The following is an 18775-nucleotide window of genomic DNA, read 5'->3' as shown; positions in this document are numbered from 1 at the left end:
TCTCGAAAGCCTCCCTTTGCACTTTCACGTTACTCCGAGGTTTTCAAAGATACACGGAACGTGTAAAAAAATCAGATTATTATCATTGCGCCATGTATGCGACGTTGAAATAACTTGAAATAAAAGAATTTTCCAGAGGTTGGATCCTAGTATTTCATTCTTATGTCGAGTCTGCCACCGTAAAATAGATAGTCGCGTACTGTTTCGTATTCCCTGGGTATCGATCATGTAACTTTTTCTTTAGAACGAAAACATGACAAGCGAAAATTCTTATGTAGGTATGTACCATACATGTATGTACATACAAAAAATTTTCACGTTTCCACCTTAGGGAAAATTAAGTTACATGATCGATACTCTGTTTCGAGTTACGCGTCTCTCATCATTGAAATAAAACCTTGAAACAAAAGAAATTTGTCGCTTTTGAATTATTCAAAGATCGTGCGAAGACACAGAGGTGCAGAGACGTGTGTGAATCTCTGAAAAAATATTTTATTAAAAAAAATAGGGACAGTGAGGATATTCTGTTGCGTTCATTTAGGTGTGGCCAAGAGTTCTTTGAAGCTCTGGTCGAGTGAGAAGGAATGCGGCGAGAGAGAACCATAGCGGCGCGGTGAAAAAATTCGTGACCGTTGCATTGTTGAGTTATTCTATCGGGAGTACAGTTATCCTCACCGAGAATCCGTTGTTAAAACGTTACTTTTTGTTAGAACCTTCGCGAAGAGTCGTTAGAAACTGTGCCACTTCGCCGTCCCGATCGTCGCCTCAGCGTGGAATTTATGCGACGTCGCAGTACTATTACGCAAGTTATTTGGCAAGGGAAAAAAACCGAGCCGTGAGGTGCTTCGCGTGTCCATAAGATTTGAATTTTATGGAATCTACTTAAACGGTCTCGAATTAAAATCACTTTTTATTACTCTCTGTCCTCAAAACGACATCTTTGTATTCTTCTCGTATATGTTGCAGTTGAATAACTATTTATATTAACATGTACATAATTATTAATGATTTGACATAAAAAGTGTTTAAATACCGAGAATAAAATCTCTTCTCGAAAGATAATGAAATTATCTTTCGAACAGTACTTTGAATAGTACTTTATTTGAAGAATGTATACGAAGAGACTATATATATAGAAAGAACCGTTTTATTGTGTATTTACAAATTAAATTAATTATAGATCTGATAATAATTTTATTGCACATCAAAATAATTATATACCTACTCGTAATTTTCGAACTGTTGAAATGTCAAAATTATTTACAGTTAATCATATTCAGATTCCAACTATTTGATTATAAAACAAAATTGTTTTCTCTCAAATTTATATTTTATTAGCTATATTTTTAGGTATTTTAACAAAATCTTTCTGCGTACTCTGTATTCGTTTTGTAAAAACTTTCGCGGCGTGACGTTGATCTTGCGGTTGATTGTAGGTATATTAATTGCTAAAAAACGATCATATATAAATAAGTTATATATTATAAAATCAGCACCAAAATGATACTAAAGAAAAAGATACTTTGAAAGCACGATCGTAGAACTATATATACTTTGACGTTTTATTTTTCTAAAGTCTGCAGTACTTTCTCTTAAATTCCAAATATCATTTCTCGGCTTTCTATTAAGTATACCAATTCTATGAAATAACCGATCAATATTGCATGACTATCTTATGTTTGAGAGAAAAAGACTGATTTGTGAGACTCACTTTTTTAGACTTAAAAGAAATTTCTAAATTTACTATGATTGTACCATAAGAGTATTGTACCATAATCAAATAAATTTGATTGGAAAAGCACGCACCAGTAAGACGATACAATGGCATGACATTCGATAAAATATCTCACTCAGAATAAAATTCATTTCATTCTTCAACCCTCAATCGTTCTACAACGCATGCATCGACGACTTGTCGGTTTTTTATGCTTCTACCATCATGAGTTCGTTATTTATGCAGTTATGGTACACCAATTACAGCGAGAGCCTAGCAACCTCCCACGAGCAGTAAAAAAAGGTGGAGGAATAGTTGGGCGACATATGAAATGACGCAGAAAGTAAAAGTGTTCTCTCAAGGGGGCTAACATGTCTCTTTCTCAGTCCATTCTGTCGAAGCGGAGAATGCTCGATGTGTTGCTTAATTTGTTCTCTCGCTACCTGTGCCCTTCGCAACAGAGAGAACTCGCGTCCCTCACTCGTCTAATTCGCCCCGCTGAATTATGAATGGAGCTTCGTGCGAGGGAAGATAGGGGTGTAGTGCAGTTGCATCGGACATGTGCAGGTTCACACGCAGGTGCATGTCGTCGCCGGCCCTTGTTTTCCCTCAGCTGATTATTTTTTTTTTTCCTACCTCCCTCCACTTCTTTTTTTTTATTCTCCTTGTGGAAGGATCTCGCAACCCTTCTGCAATTTTGCGCGCCTCGTAAAAGTTTCAGTTAGACTTGCGACGAACTTTGGCGAAAAAGCTCGTGCAGTACAAAAAGCCCGTGCGACTCGCTTAAACATTAATTTGTCATTTCCGAGTATTAATTCCACGTACATATAACTCCTTCGTGCCTGCAACGACATTTGACTAGATGACGATTTTGCATCGCCACGGAAAAGAGTTTTAAGTTGTATCGAAAGCAGTTTAACGGAGGCAAACATTTATTTAGCTGCGTTTAGTAGAAAAAGCAGTTTTGTAACTGTTGTCAAATTTTCTAATATGATTGCTCTTGCCCATAGTTCTCTTTATTGAAAAAAAGATTCTAAATGAACCAATTATATTAAAAAATCTAACAGTTGCAAACTTTGCTGTTTTTTCTGTTGAACAACCATTGCTAACGATACGAGAAGATACAAAATAGAAACCATCACTAACTGAAGGTACTACTAGATATGTTTTTATCTCTCTTTATGGAAAATTATTATTAATTTCAAAAACGTATCATCGAATTCTGATATTTAATTATTTTTTACAACATTTCAAAGATGTAAACTTTTGCTATTTACATTCGATCGTTAGTGTTATGAATATAATTATTCGATACTCCTTGCATGCACGCGAGTTGTCATTACATACCATTTAAAAAAGAGGCCTCTCATTCGGCTGGCAGATTCTTAGAAGCGATTAGATGTAATTCAGCCTTGCTGCGGCGTTCTACTGTCACCGTCACGAGACCTTCCATCACCGAAAATCGTTGCACAAGAAGAATGTGGGGCCTTCGCTCATTACATTGCGGCAATGCGTCGAAAATCATGCAACCGCACCAGCTTTCCTTCCTACGCAGCTATGTCGATTAAACGACTCTGTTACGTCAGGCCTTGGAGCGGTAGTATAAAATTAAATGCATGTCCTATTTTTATGCCCGCAACTCGCGACACGGATTAGTCAACTAGTGTATCGGTGAATATATTATATTTCGAATATATTTCGCCGTTATCTTTAACGGAATAATCGTAATTCTAGTTTGTGCTCTATTTTTTACTTAAATAGATTTTCATTTTTATTCGCGATGCAAACTGTAAGATTAAGTCGATCAACCGGCTCTTTGTGCACGACGATAAAAGTAGCTATTTTCGAGACGTGAGAAAATAGCGGGTTCCCTCCGAAGACAAGGCAGCAGATCCCTCAAGAGTTATGGGTTTAGGCTGTTTAGACGTTCCCGAGAGAAGATGCGAAAGGCTGGCTGCTATGTGTGTCATGGCCAGGCGCGGTGTTTTAGAAAGAGAGTTAGAAGAGCATGAGTCGCTCTACTCGCTGCAAATTATCTTCGTAGAAGAAAACGTCCGTTTCACGTGTGTCCGATAGGCTTCTTAAAAAGTCGTCACGACTTTCAAGAAAGAGATAAACGGTGTTATCTTGGGATGAGAGAAATGCTAAATTTTTAGATTTAATACGCGCATAGAAAAAAAACTCATAAAAATAGATAAACATTAACTTAAATCTATGATTGTCGTTCGTGTATATCTGGTGTTGTATTTGACAGAAGTGTGGTCAGAAAATGGCATGACAGACAGCCCCACGTTCGTATACAGTTCGTATTGATCGATTGGGGGCGGTGGTATGCGGTAGAATCGCAGTAATTCGAATTAGAGACCGCCTGTCCAACTACGGCCTAGAATTGTTCGATTACTTCGTAGATTACACGAAATTATTATCTGCCCTTCATGCGGCGATCATTTATTCGACAAATAAGCCATATCTCACTCCACGTAACAATAATGTTCTTATATAGTTATCGTATAGTTATCAAGAAGGCAGAGCGTGTTCTATATATTGAATGTAATCTTCATCCAGATCGATTGCAATCGAGGAATACAATATCAAAATTCGATTATAGAATTCATGTTCATCATCAGTCAGCTTGCGCAAAACTTGAGTATTGGAAAAAACACCCATAATATTATAAAAATATCACCTTTTGAGAGCAAGATTTATTATTGTACTATATTTCTTTTAAATATAAATATTTATTTATATAAATATTTTTACTCAAATAAAAAATAGTAGTTATGTCAAATTAATGATTCTTGTACCAAATGAATATGTTTACATTTACAAAATATTTACTTGGGACTATTTGAACAAATATTTACTAAAATTGATTTTTTTTTTCAATGTGTAACATTAATTAAAATGTACTATATATGTATACACACGCACACATATTGATACGTGACCTCTTTCGCAACTATTGGATAACAACATTTATATCAAAACGCGCATTATAGCTAATCAGGAAATCGGATTATGCCATGCGAAAACGAGCTTATCATCAGTGTCGTAATGATTGCAACGATTGCACGTACACGTTCTCAGTAGGTCGATGCGCAGAAAAGGCGGAGCGGTGGAAGGGCAGGGGGTGAGCGAGAGATACGATCATCTGTGGTTGGCCTGTTGGTGATAACGTCTAATCTTGATGTCGCCCACACACGCGTGGAGTACGACAAGCGCCTCGCGTTGGGGCCAAGCACGAAAACTTTTCGACTATTGTTTCGTCACACGAGCGTACGTACGCGTATATGTAAATGGTATACATACAGTTCGCTGTGTTAACCGTTAGACCACCGGATATGATAGAAAGAAGGAGAGAGCAAGAAAGGCGGAGAGAAAGAGCGAGGGAGATAGAATGTGGGTGAGTGACTGAGAGGGAGAGAGAATCCGCGGGTACAATGCCGAATTCGGGTCACGAAATAATTCATGATAAGGCCATTGGAGCACACCCGCTCGTAAGAACGAACTGATAAATGAAGCATGGCAAAGCATGGAACGCAATCGAAAACACATACACAAAAAAGAGAAACGCTCATTTTTTCGTGAAGGTCTTGTTTTTCGTGAGAGAGCACGACACCGCGCACTTTGACGTAATCAGAATGTGTGCGTACGAGCATATGGATATGCATTATTGAGCAGAATAATGATCGTCAACAGGGTATGTGATAGACGTACGGAATCGTTGATAAACGACGTGCGACGGACGATGATTATTATTTGTATACGTAATGTGGCCGGGACGGCGTAATTACGCGGTATCGATTCGGGTAGTAGATTAACATAATAATTAAGTTAGAAAAGTAAACGAGAATGAGAATAACAATTTCGAGGAAAAATCCTCTTTGAAATACGGTGAATCTACGGTGAGAAATTAAGCGCAATTCTACACTTCCTGAGAAGCGGTTTTAAGACATATTAACGAATGACCCGAAGACTTTGTATAAAAAGATCGTGAGAAAAACGCACTTTGCACGGGAGGATGTGTTCAATTAAAGCGGCGAATTTACTCGTGCTCATGCCTTTAGGCTCACATATATATGTGACAATGGCTCTGATTTGCATAACATTATGCTCGTAACTCGCGCATCGTTTAACAATTGTGATTACTGTGCATGTAATTATAACGGAGTCATTTTCGATAAAACGTAAATTATTTGTTTATTCATCTTGCAATAAAATGTTTTAAAATATCTCACAGAAGTAATAATTATAACAACAGTTAAAAAAAATAACGAATGCGCAACAAGTATACGAAAGTGAAAAATTGTACTATTTGTATAAAAAGTACATTTAAGAAATTTAGCTTCTCATCGAGATACAGTTATTTTTGCAAAGCTCTTTTGTTTTATATTAGAACGGTATATACCCATATAGTAAATTGCTAATTAATGTTTATTTTTTAGAAATAAGTTCTTTTTTAAATAAAAATCTCCGAATCCTTTTTGTTATTATAGTATCTCTTTCGTCGGAAAACTGGATTGATTATTTTAGTTTTCTTTCAACAATTTTAATTATCGAGTTTCTTATCGCTTTTAATCATTATAATTACTTCCATCTTACGATTTTTCTTGGTTTCATGGTGTATATTACATGAAACTGGAGTCGCGGAAGCCCGGACAAAGCCCCGTCGATAGACGCGGCAATAAATTTTTCATTCATTTTCATTAACCATCGTCCACTCTCGGAGGGTTGAATTTTTTACCGTCGCGGGCGCGCGCGCGACGCATTTTTTCCATTCTTCCTCCATACGGACGAGGACAAAATAGCCTCGGACTGTAGCCTCCCCCCTTCCGCGAGCTTTATTACCATACTCCCCGTACCGGCAAGCTGAAATAAAACAACGAGAACGTCGTGCTGCGAACCGACGTTACCCTCCGCCCACGCACAATGTGCGTAACCCTATCTTCGCTGGATATCCTCTATTCCTCGTCGTTCCCTCCCAGGTCCAGGTTTTCCTATACAAAGGACAAACGCTGCCCGGTCGCGAGCGGGGCGCGTCTTCCTTCTCTATCTTTCTTATCGAGTTGCTGCATCGTGCGTGAGAAGAAGAAACCGCAGCTCGAAAAACCGGTAGACTGGGTCAGGTCTCACGCGTGTGCGCGCACGCACAAGAGGCATTATGTATTTCTCATAATAAACTACCTGCCTTAATAATCTTCCCTCTGCAATTAATGTTCGCTCCTTAAGATAAATTTGGACTGAAAAACGCGGGTTCATTAAAAAAAGTAGACGTGGAATATCCAGGGAATTCTACCGGAAGACGGCTAAAGTTCGTGCGATGCGTAACGTGTTAACGGCACCGTTTCAATGCACAGGCATAGAAATTAGGCTCCGCGACGCACGCTCACGGCTCACGCGCCTCATGCGTGTGCACGACGCACCGCATGCGCTGCGTCATTGCGTGAGGTTCGCGACGCGCACACGGGATAGCGCCAGCTACTCGACGCCCAGGCGCGTATATTTTCGTGGCGGGGAAGGTGGGGATGGATCGCCAAATTGGGCGGACAGCCAGGCGTGGGTGCAAATTTACTGCAGCACCACCAACATCGAATCTCGCGAATTTGCTCGGTGAATTCGTCGTAGTTGATTATTACGTCGCTTCTCGCGGCGATATTCTTTACGTCGAACCACATATTTCGACGATTCGTCGTTTTTATATCACTAGTCGTAATTTAAATCACGTCCAATAAATTGTGATATTAAATGTATTGCGCAATATTACGTCTTCCATAGGAATAAAAAGATCATGCGAATAATACTAATAATAAATTAGATCTGACAATATGAATAATACAAATAAATAAAAAGCGTCAAATACGATGGATTTTGATGCCAAATAATTTCTATGTCTTTTAGTTGAATAAACGTTTAATCAAATAACCGATTATTGTCGGATTTGAATCGCAATCATAAAGTAAAACTGAAATAATATTGCAAATTACATTGATCGTTAATTTAATAATGATGCTAATAAGCATCATAAAAAGATTACAGAGAGCTTATTAGCAAAAATATCACCTCAGCTATATCTTTGTAGTGTTTCAAGAAGCATCATCATTAAATCCATAATGAATCGATTTAACTTAAGATACTATTATTTCGGCATTAGTTTATAATTGCGTTTTAAGTTCGATATAGTAATCGACACTCAGTTTACTTAACTCGACCGGACATATTTTGCGCTTGTTATTTATTTGATGTCAATCGCTAGATGCAATTTAAACAAATTAATCCTTTTGCCATCGAGCAAAATCCTAATTAATTTTGCGAGAGTAAAATTCACCACCATATTATTACCGTAACGTGATCTTTCAGTTGCATTAGAAATTTACTAATGTGAAGAGTGCAGAAAAATATGACAGTTATTCTTATAACTTAACGCACGGATTGAGGATTAACGCGACGAGGGCCAGTGGAAGGGCCCTCGAAGATATCCATATTTTTTTCGGGAATTCACGTTTCCCGCTACACAATTTTCCTTACGTAGTGTAGGGCTCCGAGTAGCCCTCGCGCCGGGCCTACCGCGCGTATCAATCAATAACAAATGCGTGCGTGCACGAGGCTGCGTGTATGCGCGCGCGCAACGATGTGTGCGTGCACGTGCCGCCAAAACTTTCATCGACTTCGCGTGCTTCGGACGCATTCGTGAACCGGCGTCGGGTGCGCGCGCAAACGCGGAGAATTTATGCGCGTGTATACGTGCATACGCATGACCGGCGTGACGGCCACGCGACGTCCGACGTCCTCGCGAACAAAGCAATCGCACTAAATCGCACGTCGCCCTGGAAAATTATGTCTATACTATTTTCATCGCGGACACGCAGATGCTCGGAGAGACACGCAGATTTTTCAAAACGTAGACGCTCACGCGTCGAGGAAGTGAGTCGGCAGGAGTGGGCGGACGTAATTCGCAAAATGCGGATTCGCGTCAAGATCAGTCATGCAGGAACAGTACATATCAAATAATGTGTAGAATGTTATTTTTCGCTGTAACGTATCTTGACGTTTAATAATATTTATATGCAAATTTGCTGATACATTTTTCAGTTCTATAATCTGCAGCGTATACCGATTCAGTTTATCGGACTTGAAATGCAAAATTATAAACTGAAACTAGACATAAAATCACAATTTTATATTATAATGCTAATAAGAACTTGTTGCGGAAAATGACATTACATATCTAAAATTTGAACCTGGAACTCCCGATTTTTCAAGGCTGAGTGTCTTACCAATTCGATCACCGAGGTACATGGAAATATTCATCATCAACAATCGAACTGGTAAGACCTCTTGGAAAACCCATTCTGGAAAGTAGAAAGTTCCAGGTTAAAACTCTGAATAAAATAATATTTTCACAATCAACTCTTATTATCATCATTATTAAATTAGCGTTCAATGTAATGTTATTACCAGCTTCAATTTATGAAGTGTTTTAGGTCTAAAGATTAAATTGGTGCACTGTTTATGGAGTTGGAAAATATATTTACCATACGAATATTAAGCATCAAGATTCGCTTCGATCGAAAATAGGATTCTTTGATTTATTTCATCTATTATTTAATTTTTCTTATCAATATAATTTCCACTTATGATAGTATGTATATATTAGAACATTAATTATATAGCATTTTTGATAATTAATTATCTCGTTATTCTTAATGTTGTCGAATATTAAATTATATAATATAAAGAGTTAAATTTACTTGTTTGAGAATAAATTTGTCAATTTCTCCTAGAATTAGCTATCTGCGAGAAAGGATTGTATTTCAATATTGTCAATGTCATCTCGTTACATCGGCATAATGCGATTCCAACAAGAATGCATTTTCTGTTATTTTATTCCACGCGCCAATAGAAATGAATTTTGTGGTCAACCAAGTTTACTCCGAAGATAATTGTTCTTTAAATAAAGTGCATATATAAAACGAACTTTTTTACCGTTTATTCTCTAAAATTAGAAATCTCGATTTTAATCCTGTGCACTTTGATGATTAACATACTTTGTACCGTACCCACATATAAAAGGCTGAGGTGCATAATCGAGGCCTTTCCTCGAATTCTCTCCGATTCTTAACTATTTCCGAGCTGTAGCGGTTCGGGTCGTTTCGCCGTCTACATGGCCAAAATATTTCAGAATTTCAACAAGCTAACCAAACTCGGTCTTCATGGCCCTGAGGAGATCAGGAAGACCTTCGTCAACTCTCTGTCCAAACTACATCGTTTTCTCGGCGTCCTCTATATTTCGGAAATGGATAACGTTAATCCATACTTTAACATACTTTAATGAGACGATCGACCTTTTTCTATCATACGCTTGATCTTTTAATGTCGACAATATTATTATCCCTCATCATATTATAGCAAAGTTATTTACAGCATTGTATCCACGAATATATAAGATCTTCATTCTCATTGAAATTCCGAAGAAGTTGTTGCCGGTAGTTACTGATATCAAAGCCAAGGTACATTATGGTATATCTGCAACCATAAGGATATCGCGAATCAGGGAGGCCTGGGAAGTGGACCGTTGTGCGGGTTATGGTTTACTCCGGTCTCCTAGGGGTTAAAAAAGGGAGAGATTGCGCGCCCCTATCGTCATCCCTTGCAGAATCGACCGGGTGCCAAGCCGGGATAGGAACAGCGTGGGAGGCCTGGGCTCCCCAGCTTGATTTCGGGTTGCAACGCACGTTGCCTGACATTGATTTTCCTCTGCCTCGCCCTCCTCTATCTTCTCTCCGTTGCCCTCGGCCTCTTCTCCCTCTCTTTCTTTCTCTTCAGCTCCCTCAACACCGTTGATTTTGCCATCCTCTTCTATCTTATCATGCCGCGGTCTCTCTTATCCTTTCGATTTGTTCGTCCCTTTGTCCCTCTTTCTCCCCTCTCTTTTGGCCGTTCTTCTCTTCCTCCTCTTTCATCCTTTTCCTCTCCCGGTCGGAGCGAGTGCTCGTCTAAGCGGCGACCAATTTGGCGCCACCGAACGAAATGTGTCAAGGCCTGGCGAGCAGCGCTACACAGCGCTTTCGCATACGCACACGCGTCATTCTATTCTGTCTGCGTACGCAGCATTTTTAACTTTCCGCAGGGTGACTCGGTTGATTCAGGACCTGTATTTTTACATAATGGAAATCTGCAATATATCCAGAGACTGGATCTAGCTATTTCATCATTCTTATATCAAATCTGCTATCGCAAAATAGATAATCGTTATCATGTTATTTTCTACCAATCGATGCTTCCCAGTTGTCAAATTACTAGAAATTTTCGTGTACATGGCGGCACAAGTTGAGTTTTAATTGCCGTTGTCATCGACACAACACTACATCCATACTCAGCCCGAGAGTTACTAATCGGTTCTGTAAAAGCTTCTGTTTTCTAATGACAATTGTGGATTTTCTACGATAAGTCGTTATCTAAGCTTTAAGTCTTAAATGGTAAGAAATAGACCAATCATAGTCAATTATTCTTCTCACATTCAACTGTGATTGGTCACTTTTTTACGGTTTAAGACTTAAGCTTAGATAAATGACTTATTGTCCCTTTTTGTATATTATTAATCACGATAGCTATAAATATTGAAGAATATTGGGCGATCGGCATTTTTGCTTTTCTTTGTTCATTCAATACAAGCTGGAGAAGCTACATTTAGAGCGGTATTCATAGTCTATTCTTATTTTAAGACCGTCTTAAGTAACGTCTAAATACTAAAACAATTCTCTGGCTGACATTTTAAGACCGTACTTAAGACAGTCTGAAATATAAAAATCGACTATAAATACTGACCTTAATTCTATTGGAAATCGTGACACATTCTATTCCAATCAAATCATACACAATACTTTGTGCACTCCATTTGTAACAAGCAATTGGAAAGCACTCTATTTTGCGTCCCTGAACTGTTTCGAGTTACACGATACCATCTCTCTCTCCATTTTCCCAGCTCGATTACGTACGCGTCAGCGCATAAGATATCAGCGGAGGCGCGGGCGTGATCGCTACGCATCCGGGAGGGCCGGGAGGACAGGATCGTACGCTGATAACAGTGATACGCTTGATAGCAGCGTTCGGGCCTGCGATCGATTGCAGTAAAGTCGCGGTGAATAGCTGCGCTTTAGGGCTGCGTGTATCAGAAGTCACTCTTTACGTTACATGTTTGTTCGATCCATTCAACCGAAAAGGGAAAAAAGGGTCAGGTCGACCGATGAGGTGTGGGGATTGAGGAACGGGGGAGACCTTGGAGGCTGCCGTTGCGTTTCGTAACTTAACCTTTCTATTTTGCCGCCTCCCCATCGCCTGTTCATCCTTCCCCCCCCCCCCCTCTCTCTCTCTCTCTTGCTTTTTCCCTCGCTCCTCCGCCTCCTCCTTCTCCAAGCCCTCCGGTCAAACACGCACGATTCCTCCAAGAATTGGAGGCTTGCTCTAAATCGCCGTATCCCCTTTCGCATCCTTCCAGACCATCGACTCAGTGGCCCTCAGCGATCCTCCCCGGGACGTGACGATAATTCGAGGCGCGAGCGAGTAGTCTCCCGGGCTTGGGAGACTAATTGGATCGTTTAATTATTTTCCGAGTGTTCGTTCGAGCCCCTCATAATAACGGTTTAATAACGCGCGGAAGGAAAGACAAACTTCGTTTTCTAGGACAGATTCGGACGATGACATTTCCTCGAATTGTAAAATCTCGAACAATCTAGCTAGAGACCGTACCTCGATTCTGACGAGGTATTTTCGCGCGGAATAAAATTCGCGAATTTTCCAAGAATTTCGGCACTGCATGGCTCGCACCTCGATACTCTCGGAGACGCAGTTATGTGTGGTAATCATCGATAAACGCGAGACCCGAGCGACGGATCGGCGATTTCTTGGGCGGCGCAGATGGCACGGTACCTTTCCCAGAAGCGTCCCGCTTCCTAACCGGCATCGTTTTGCGTTTCTGCATGTTTCAGGGGCGTATCTACCCCGCAGCCTCGCGTCCCGCCTGCCCTTTCTCTTTATGCCAATGATCCTCCTCACAAGCCCTCTTCCTCTCCCCTCTCTCTCTCTCTTTCGGGGCCCGTCCGGCCACTCTCCTCTCCTTCTCTCTCTTCCGGCTTACGGCATCTTCGCACGTACGAGTGCCTTTGTTCCGGCGCGCGGGTCCTTTGTGAATTTCATAGTCAGCTGCACGAGACCGTGTGTGCTGCCCCGCGGCCCCGTTTACATTTTCTAGGATGCCACGGCCCACTATTTTTAGGCGCAGTCCGCCGCCGAGGAGCCGGCGCGGTTCCGTACGTAACACGCGCACACCTTGTTTTTTTTTCGCCGCGACTGATATCGTCATTCGCCTGTATTTTCGGCGCATGTTTAATGATAAATGTGGTCGTTTATTCCACGCGTCAAGTTGACATCGAACGCAGTTTGCGTATCGAACGAATAAATCGCGACGTTGCATAAGTGATGGGAGGGTGATACTATATAGATAACAAATGCACTGTAAATAACAATTTTAAAACATCATGATCGAGATGGTTGAAAAAAAGAAATATTTCTCATAAGCCACGAATACTGGAAGAAAATTTTTTTAAATCTGTTTTTTTATTTTTACAAAATGTGTCGTCATGATCGTAGAAAAATATTTATTGTACAGAAGTAATAATTATATACATATACTCGTTTCATTATTTAAAAAATTCACAAATCTAAGTCCATTACAATTTATTCAAAAATATTTTAAATCGTAGTAAGTTTAATATTTTAATCAAAATTATTAAATTAACACAACTTTATTTTACACTTATTATATAAAATCGTTTCAATTTTATAATATTTTTTGTTAAAAATAACCGTTACTCAAAAGGGAAAAATAAATCGAGTAAGTATTTTTTTAACAACACAATGATATTTCTTTGTGTATACGTGCATCACTTATGCCGACGATTATTTAAGCATAGAATGTGGCAGCAATTTTTACGATATTCTAGCGTGTGACTGACTCGTTCCGGCGCGGTATCTTCTCATCACTCGCATTTTTCTCTGCCATCTCTCGTGACACCTGAATCGCTGTAGCGAGGAATCCTTCCGTTTAAGAGAGAACGGCCTCGATGATGGGCGGTCTCCTCATTTTTTTCTCCTTCGACTCTCCACCGAACTGTTTCCGATTAATCTATATAATTTCGGTAATGACACGGTGTGTCACGCGCAGCCCGTTGGTGAATGGCCCCCGTTCAGCTATGCTCGCAAACGCGAATTTCAGTCGGCCAATTCATCGACTGTGATTCAGCATAGAATTACGCTAGAACTTATTATTATTGTTAAACGCGCGCGCGTGCAATGCCGCTGTTAGGGACCGATGATGTCACGATGACCCGAGCGTTTGAGAACGTCGCCGCATCTCTTTGGGATTAGACAAAGAGAAATCTCGTGTGGGTTAACGGGCGATGAGACTAACGCGCTTCTCACTCGGAGGCGCGTCATTGATACAGTGCGGACCTCACAATGAGCTTCTTACTTATACATTGGGATGAAGTTCGAGGACGGTGTCACGGCCAGCTACCGTTGGTATAATAACGTTAGCTATGAAATATGCTAATAGCAAAAGTTGTTTTAACTTTTATCGCACAAGTTCCCCATGTTGTGCAAATCTAACAGTATTTTTTTGGATATAGATAGATAAAAATTATTCTTATTTTTTCCTACATGGCGATAAATTAAAAAAAGACATTATGTATATGCTTTTATAGAATGGTACATCTTTATAACGCATATCATAATTTATATCGACCTTGAATAGAAGCAGCATTTAATTATGTGTCACGTTTTTTTCGAGTAACATTTTTTCTGAAATTCCTAACACATATTTAAGCATTTAGTTCAGCTAATAATATGATTTGTAATTCAATTTCATTGCTTCAACAATTTTTAAATCCGTCAGTTTTAAAAATAGTATATTAAAATAATAATAACTATAATTTCAGAAAATGATATTACATTATTATAATGCGTCGTTACGTATTGCGTAGCAAGAAAAGTATCGTACAATAACCAAGGTCTGAAAAATTACTACTACACTTTCGGGTTTAGTGTAACATGACATATGCGGGCTGCGTATATGTACCATACATATATGACAAAAAGTCTATTTGCGTTGCTTGCACTTTTTACACTCAGTATCCTTGTCTCTTCTCTTTTCAACGTCTAAGTATAAGTACAAATATTTTAATATATTTCAAGCATCGGAGCTAGAGATCGCTTGTCGATCGGTTTCGCGCGTAGCGAGGAGATCGAATCGGCGGCGCGGCGGTTGCCGTAAATGGTACTTCGGGCGCAAGTTAATCGGGTTGGATGGGAAGTATATTGGAGCCCGAGGTTGGCCTTGCACGCGCCAACAATCTCGGAGGCATTGGCCTAATGCTCCACCATGAATCGTTCGCCTCAGTCTGAACTTTGTTTTCTTCTCGCCGATGGGGCTAATGGCGAAGCGCGGCTGCGCACTGGCAGAAAAAAAAAACTGTGTATGTGTGTAAAAGAAAGAGAAGGAAGAAGAGAAGCTGGGTTGCGCAATCTGCATTCAGTCTTCCTTCCACGAAGGTTTCGTTGTGGCATTACACGCGCGTTTATACGTAGAACACTATGATTAGTTCATAGGCTTACGTGTCAATTAAATCGGGCAATCGTAGAAAAATTTTAACTACATTGAAAAAAAAAAAAAATAAAAGATTTTTTTATGCCAAGTCTTTTGTGCGATACCGATGTGTATCACGCTGGAGACAGTTCCGTGAAATATTTTTCGTGTCTATTAATATTTTTAACCGCCACGTATATGAGCGACGCTTATACTCTTTTGAACATTATTGCGTTCATATTTGCTGTTTGTTTATGGCCGATAGTAATTTAGTGCCGAATAATCGTAGGTATAATTTGCTCACGATTTATTTAACGAGCTGTATTTGTAAAGAAATCTTTCTATTTTTCCAGGTAAGAAATTGAAGTGCCCCTTCTGCGAGAGACTGTACGGCTACGAGACGAATCTACGCGCTCACGTGCGACAACGTCACCAGGGCATTAGAGTGCCGTGTCCGTTCTGCACGCGGACGTTCACCAGGAACAATACCGTCAGACGGCATATTGCGCGAGAGCACAAAATCGAGCTCAGTATGAAGGATTTTCAGCAGTCCAATCATTCGGTCTCGGACACTGTGCTCCAGTAACAATGTCTTCGGCGTCGCTGTCATTCTCGCCGTCGCTACCGCGGTCGCCATCGTGGTCCACGTGCGGTGGTACCGGAAGCAACAATCCCGATGACCACTTCATCAGAGCCGACCACGAGACTGGACCGCGGTTAGAGCGTACGAGACGAGAAGAGAGGCTGCAGTTTAGGTACCTTCGTTTTCCCTTCGTCGTCGTCAGCGAACGCCGTCCCGATTCCTCGTCGCGAGAGCGATCTCTCCGCGTGCGCGTCTGGAATCGTCGAGAGGTCACAACGAGGGGCACGACTATGAAGATTCGTATGGGGCAAGAGACACATGGAGGAGGCACGGAACAACGATGCGCACGGCGCCTCGAGCACGCTCGCGAAAACGCTGCGAATCACAAAGCTAGTCAATGAAAGTGCAACGGTCAAGTAAGGATTATTAACTAGGAGCTTTTAAACGAGAGACGCGAGAGATAGCGGGTGGAGCTGAGCGGCGAATATGGCGCATAAACACGTACACGCAGAGCCGTTATAGCGCAGGCGACTGCGACGAGAGAACCAATGCAAACTCAGGTAAACTTAAATCGTGGCACGAACTGCAGCGCCAGGAGAGAAAACGCGCTATACCTCTACTTTAATAGTTCAACTTCATAGATCGGATTATATACTCGCCGTCGCATTAATTAACGTTAACGCCGTTTTAACCGGGGTTTTACCTGTTTCTGGTACTACTATCGCTGTTGAAAAGCGTCGAGCCTATGTAGGATCGCGACGTTCCGATCGGCGACACCTATAATCTAACACGTTACGTTTACGCGCGCACCAGTGCCAAAGACAAGACGCTTTTTCTACTCTGGAGTAATCATCACACGTCAATTTTCAGTTTCGCCTTTTTATACACCCGCGTTATACAAAAGACGCACTCCACTATTATATAATAATCGCGCTGAGACCCACATATCCGAAATCGCGCCGAGACGACACCCGACGAAGTACACACACACACCATTTATACAGTTACGATTTTATATATAACGTTTACGAGAGATTACTGCGATTCTAGGGCGGACGACTGTCGTGCGATTAGCCGTGGGTGAGCCACGCGCAGCTGTTTGCGCAGAAATACTTCTTGGCGAATGCGTGCAGCTAGAAGAAGCGCGTCGACCGAGCAATAATCATCATTATATTGATACATCATTATAATTACTATGTCGACATTGATTTTTCTAGAAAACAATGATAAAAATGAAGAAAACGAACGCGCATTCGCCATGGAAGTTTGTCGCAACAGCTGCGAGATGCCTCGCGGCGAAACGATCACTACCACTTTGTTACCTGTTTACAATGTTTAAAATGCGGACTTTTGTCCGGAGCAATAGTCGCGTACCGTGAATATAGAGTATAGCCATCGATCGCACACACGTGTGATCTTAAACAGTGCGCGTGATTACGCGCGAAATAGTTGCTATCCCGGTTGTATGAGATGTGATCAATGCAATAGATTTATATTACACATTACCTATATGTATAGATATATAGAGATATACTCCTAGTCAGGATGGCACCCACGATATTACTTGTTACAGTATTTACACTTTATACAGATTAATCTGCCTTATTTTTGTTCCGTATTCTTGTTCTCCCTATCGTTTATTTTTTTCTTCTTTCACAGAAAGTTTTTAAACGGTTATTCTCACAACGATATCCGCCTACCGTAAGTTATCAGAGACAATAGAGACGATATAGAGAGAATTATTTAGTGTTTAAAGAGCGCGTCGTGCGCGGAGCTGGGGATATAATAGTACACGAGATAGAAGCCGAAGAGAGTTCATTTCCGTTCTTTTATTTTTTTTTTTTTACTTTTATTTTTGTTTTTTTTTCCTTTTCTCTTTCCTTCTTCTTTTTTCCCCCGTTTTCTTATAACATTCAACATGCCAAATATACGTGAGCACTCGTCGCGCACGCGCGCGCATAACTCTGCCAAAAGTATGACAGTACTACCTCATCGTTTTGCAATGCATTACACACAGGGAACACAATAGCGATATATTATACAGTACAATAAATACCTGTACATTCCGTACAGCCGCTACTATTATTACTACTACTATTACTACTACTTTGTCCGGTTAATGTCGGAGCAGTTCTCCTGCCATTGCTACCCTCTTGCAGAGGGCAACGCCAGATCGTGGATCTCGGAGCTTACAGAGAGATCGTAGATTAATTTCAATTGCTACATGCTTCGCTTGTATCGTAAATCAGAATCCATTCACGCTAGTCAAACGCATTCGATTTCTTGTTTCTTCGTCACAATCATTCCCCGTCCCACGAAGTTCATTCGTCCGAAAAGCTCCGGGATCTTCGATTCGCGCACGTGATGTCTATCTGTACGTAAAATAGGTATCCATTTTCTTTCCGTTTTTTTTTTGTCGCGAGGGCACATTATTGAAATAACACAACATGTATGTACAACAATGTATGAAGCCGTAGTGAGTGAGCGCGAGAGCGAGCGAGTGCGTACACATATGCATGAGCAGCCGTGAATGCGCGCGTGAAGCGATTCGCGGGAACAGCCGCAATTATGCGCCGTTGTCAAAATTGCAATGCGAAATCATCCGAAACGGACGTTGCTGAAGCAACGCGACTGATCGCACCGTTTTCATCCCGAGGATGAATTGAAAGAGATGATAATAATACGGAATAGTGTTGTGATCGTCGAATTGATCGGCGAGATTAGCGCCGATGCGCTGATGAAACGGTGGTAGAGGAAAGCGAAAATTATTCGAGCGTAGGTGACATCGATTGTCCCAAGGGAGCGTAAAGGGAACTTAATCGCCGGGGATGGGATTAAT

General features: G+C 40.8%; 1 protein-coding gene across 1 annotated transcript in view; it reads left to right on the top strand.

The window, feature by feature from the left end:
• chinmo (Chronologically inappropriate morphogenesis) overlaps positions 1 to 15939 on the top strand; it is a 48660-nt gene extending 32721 nt beyond the window's left edge. The window contains exon 7 of the mRNA XM_018547118.1: positions 15707 to 15939. Coding sequence (XP_018402620.1) covers positions 15707 to 15939 — 233 coding nt within the window. The remainder of the gene's footprint in view (positions 1 to 15706) is intronic.
• Positions 15940 to 18775: the final 2836 nt, after the last annotated feature.

Source organism: Cyphomyrmex costatus, unplaced genomic scaffold (assembly GCF_001594065.2).
Source record: "Cyphomyrmex costatus isolate MS0001 unplaced genomic scaffold, Ccosl1.0 scaffold121, whole genome shotgun sequence".
Lineage (NCBI taxonomy): Eukaryota > Metazoa > Arthropoda > Insecta > Hymenoptera > Formicidae > Cyphomyrmex > Cyphomyrmex costatus.
Note: the sequence above shows the minus strand (reverse complement) of the source record. Positions and strands in the feature narration are given on the sequence as shown.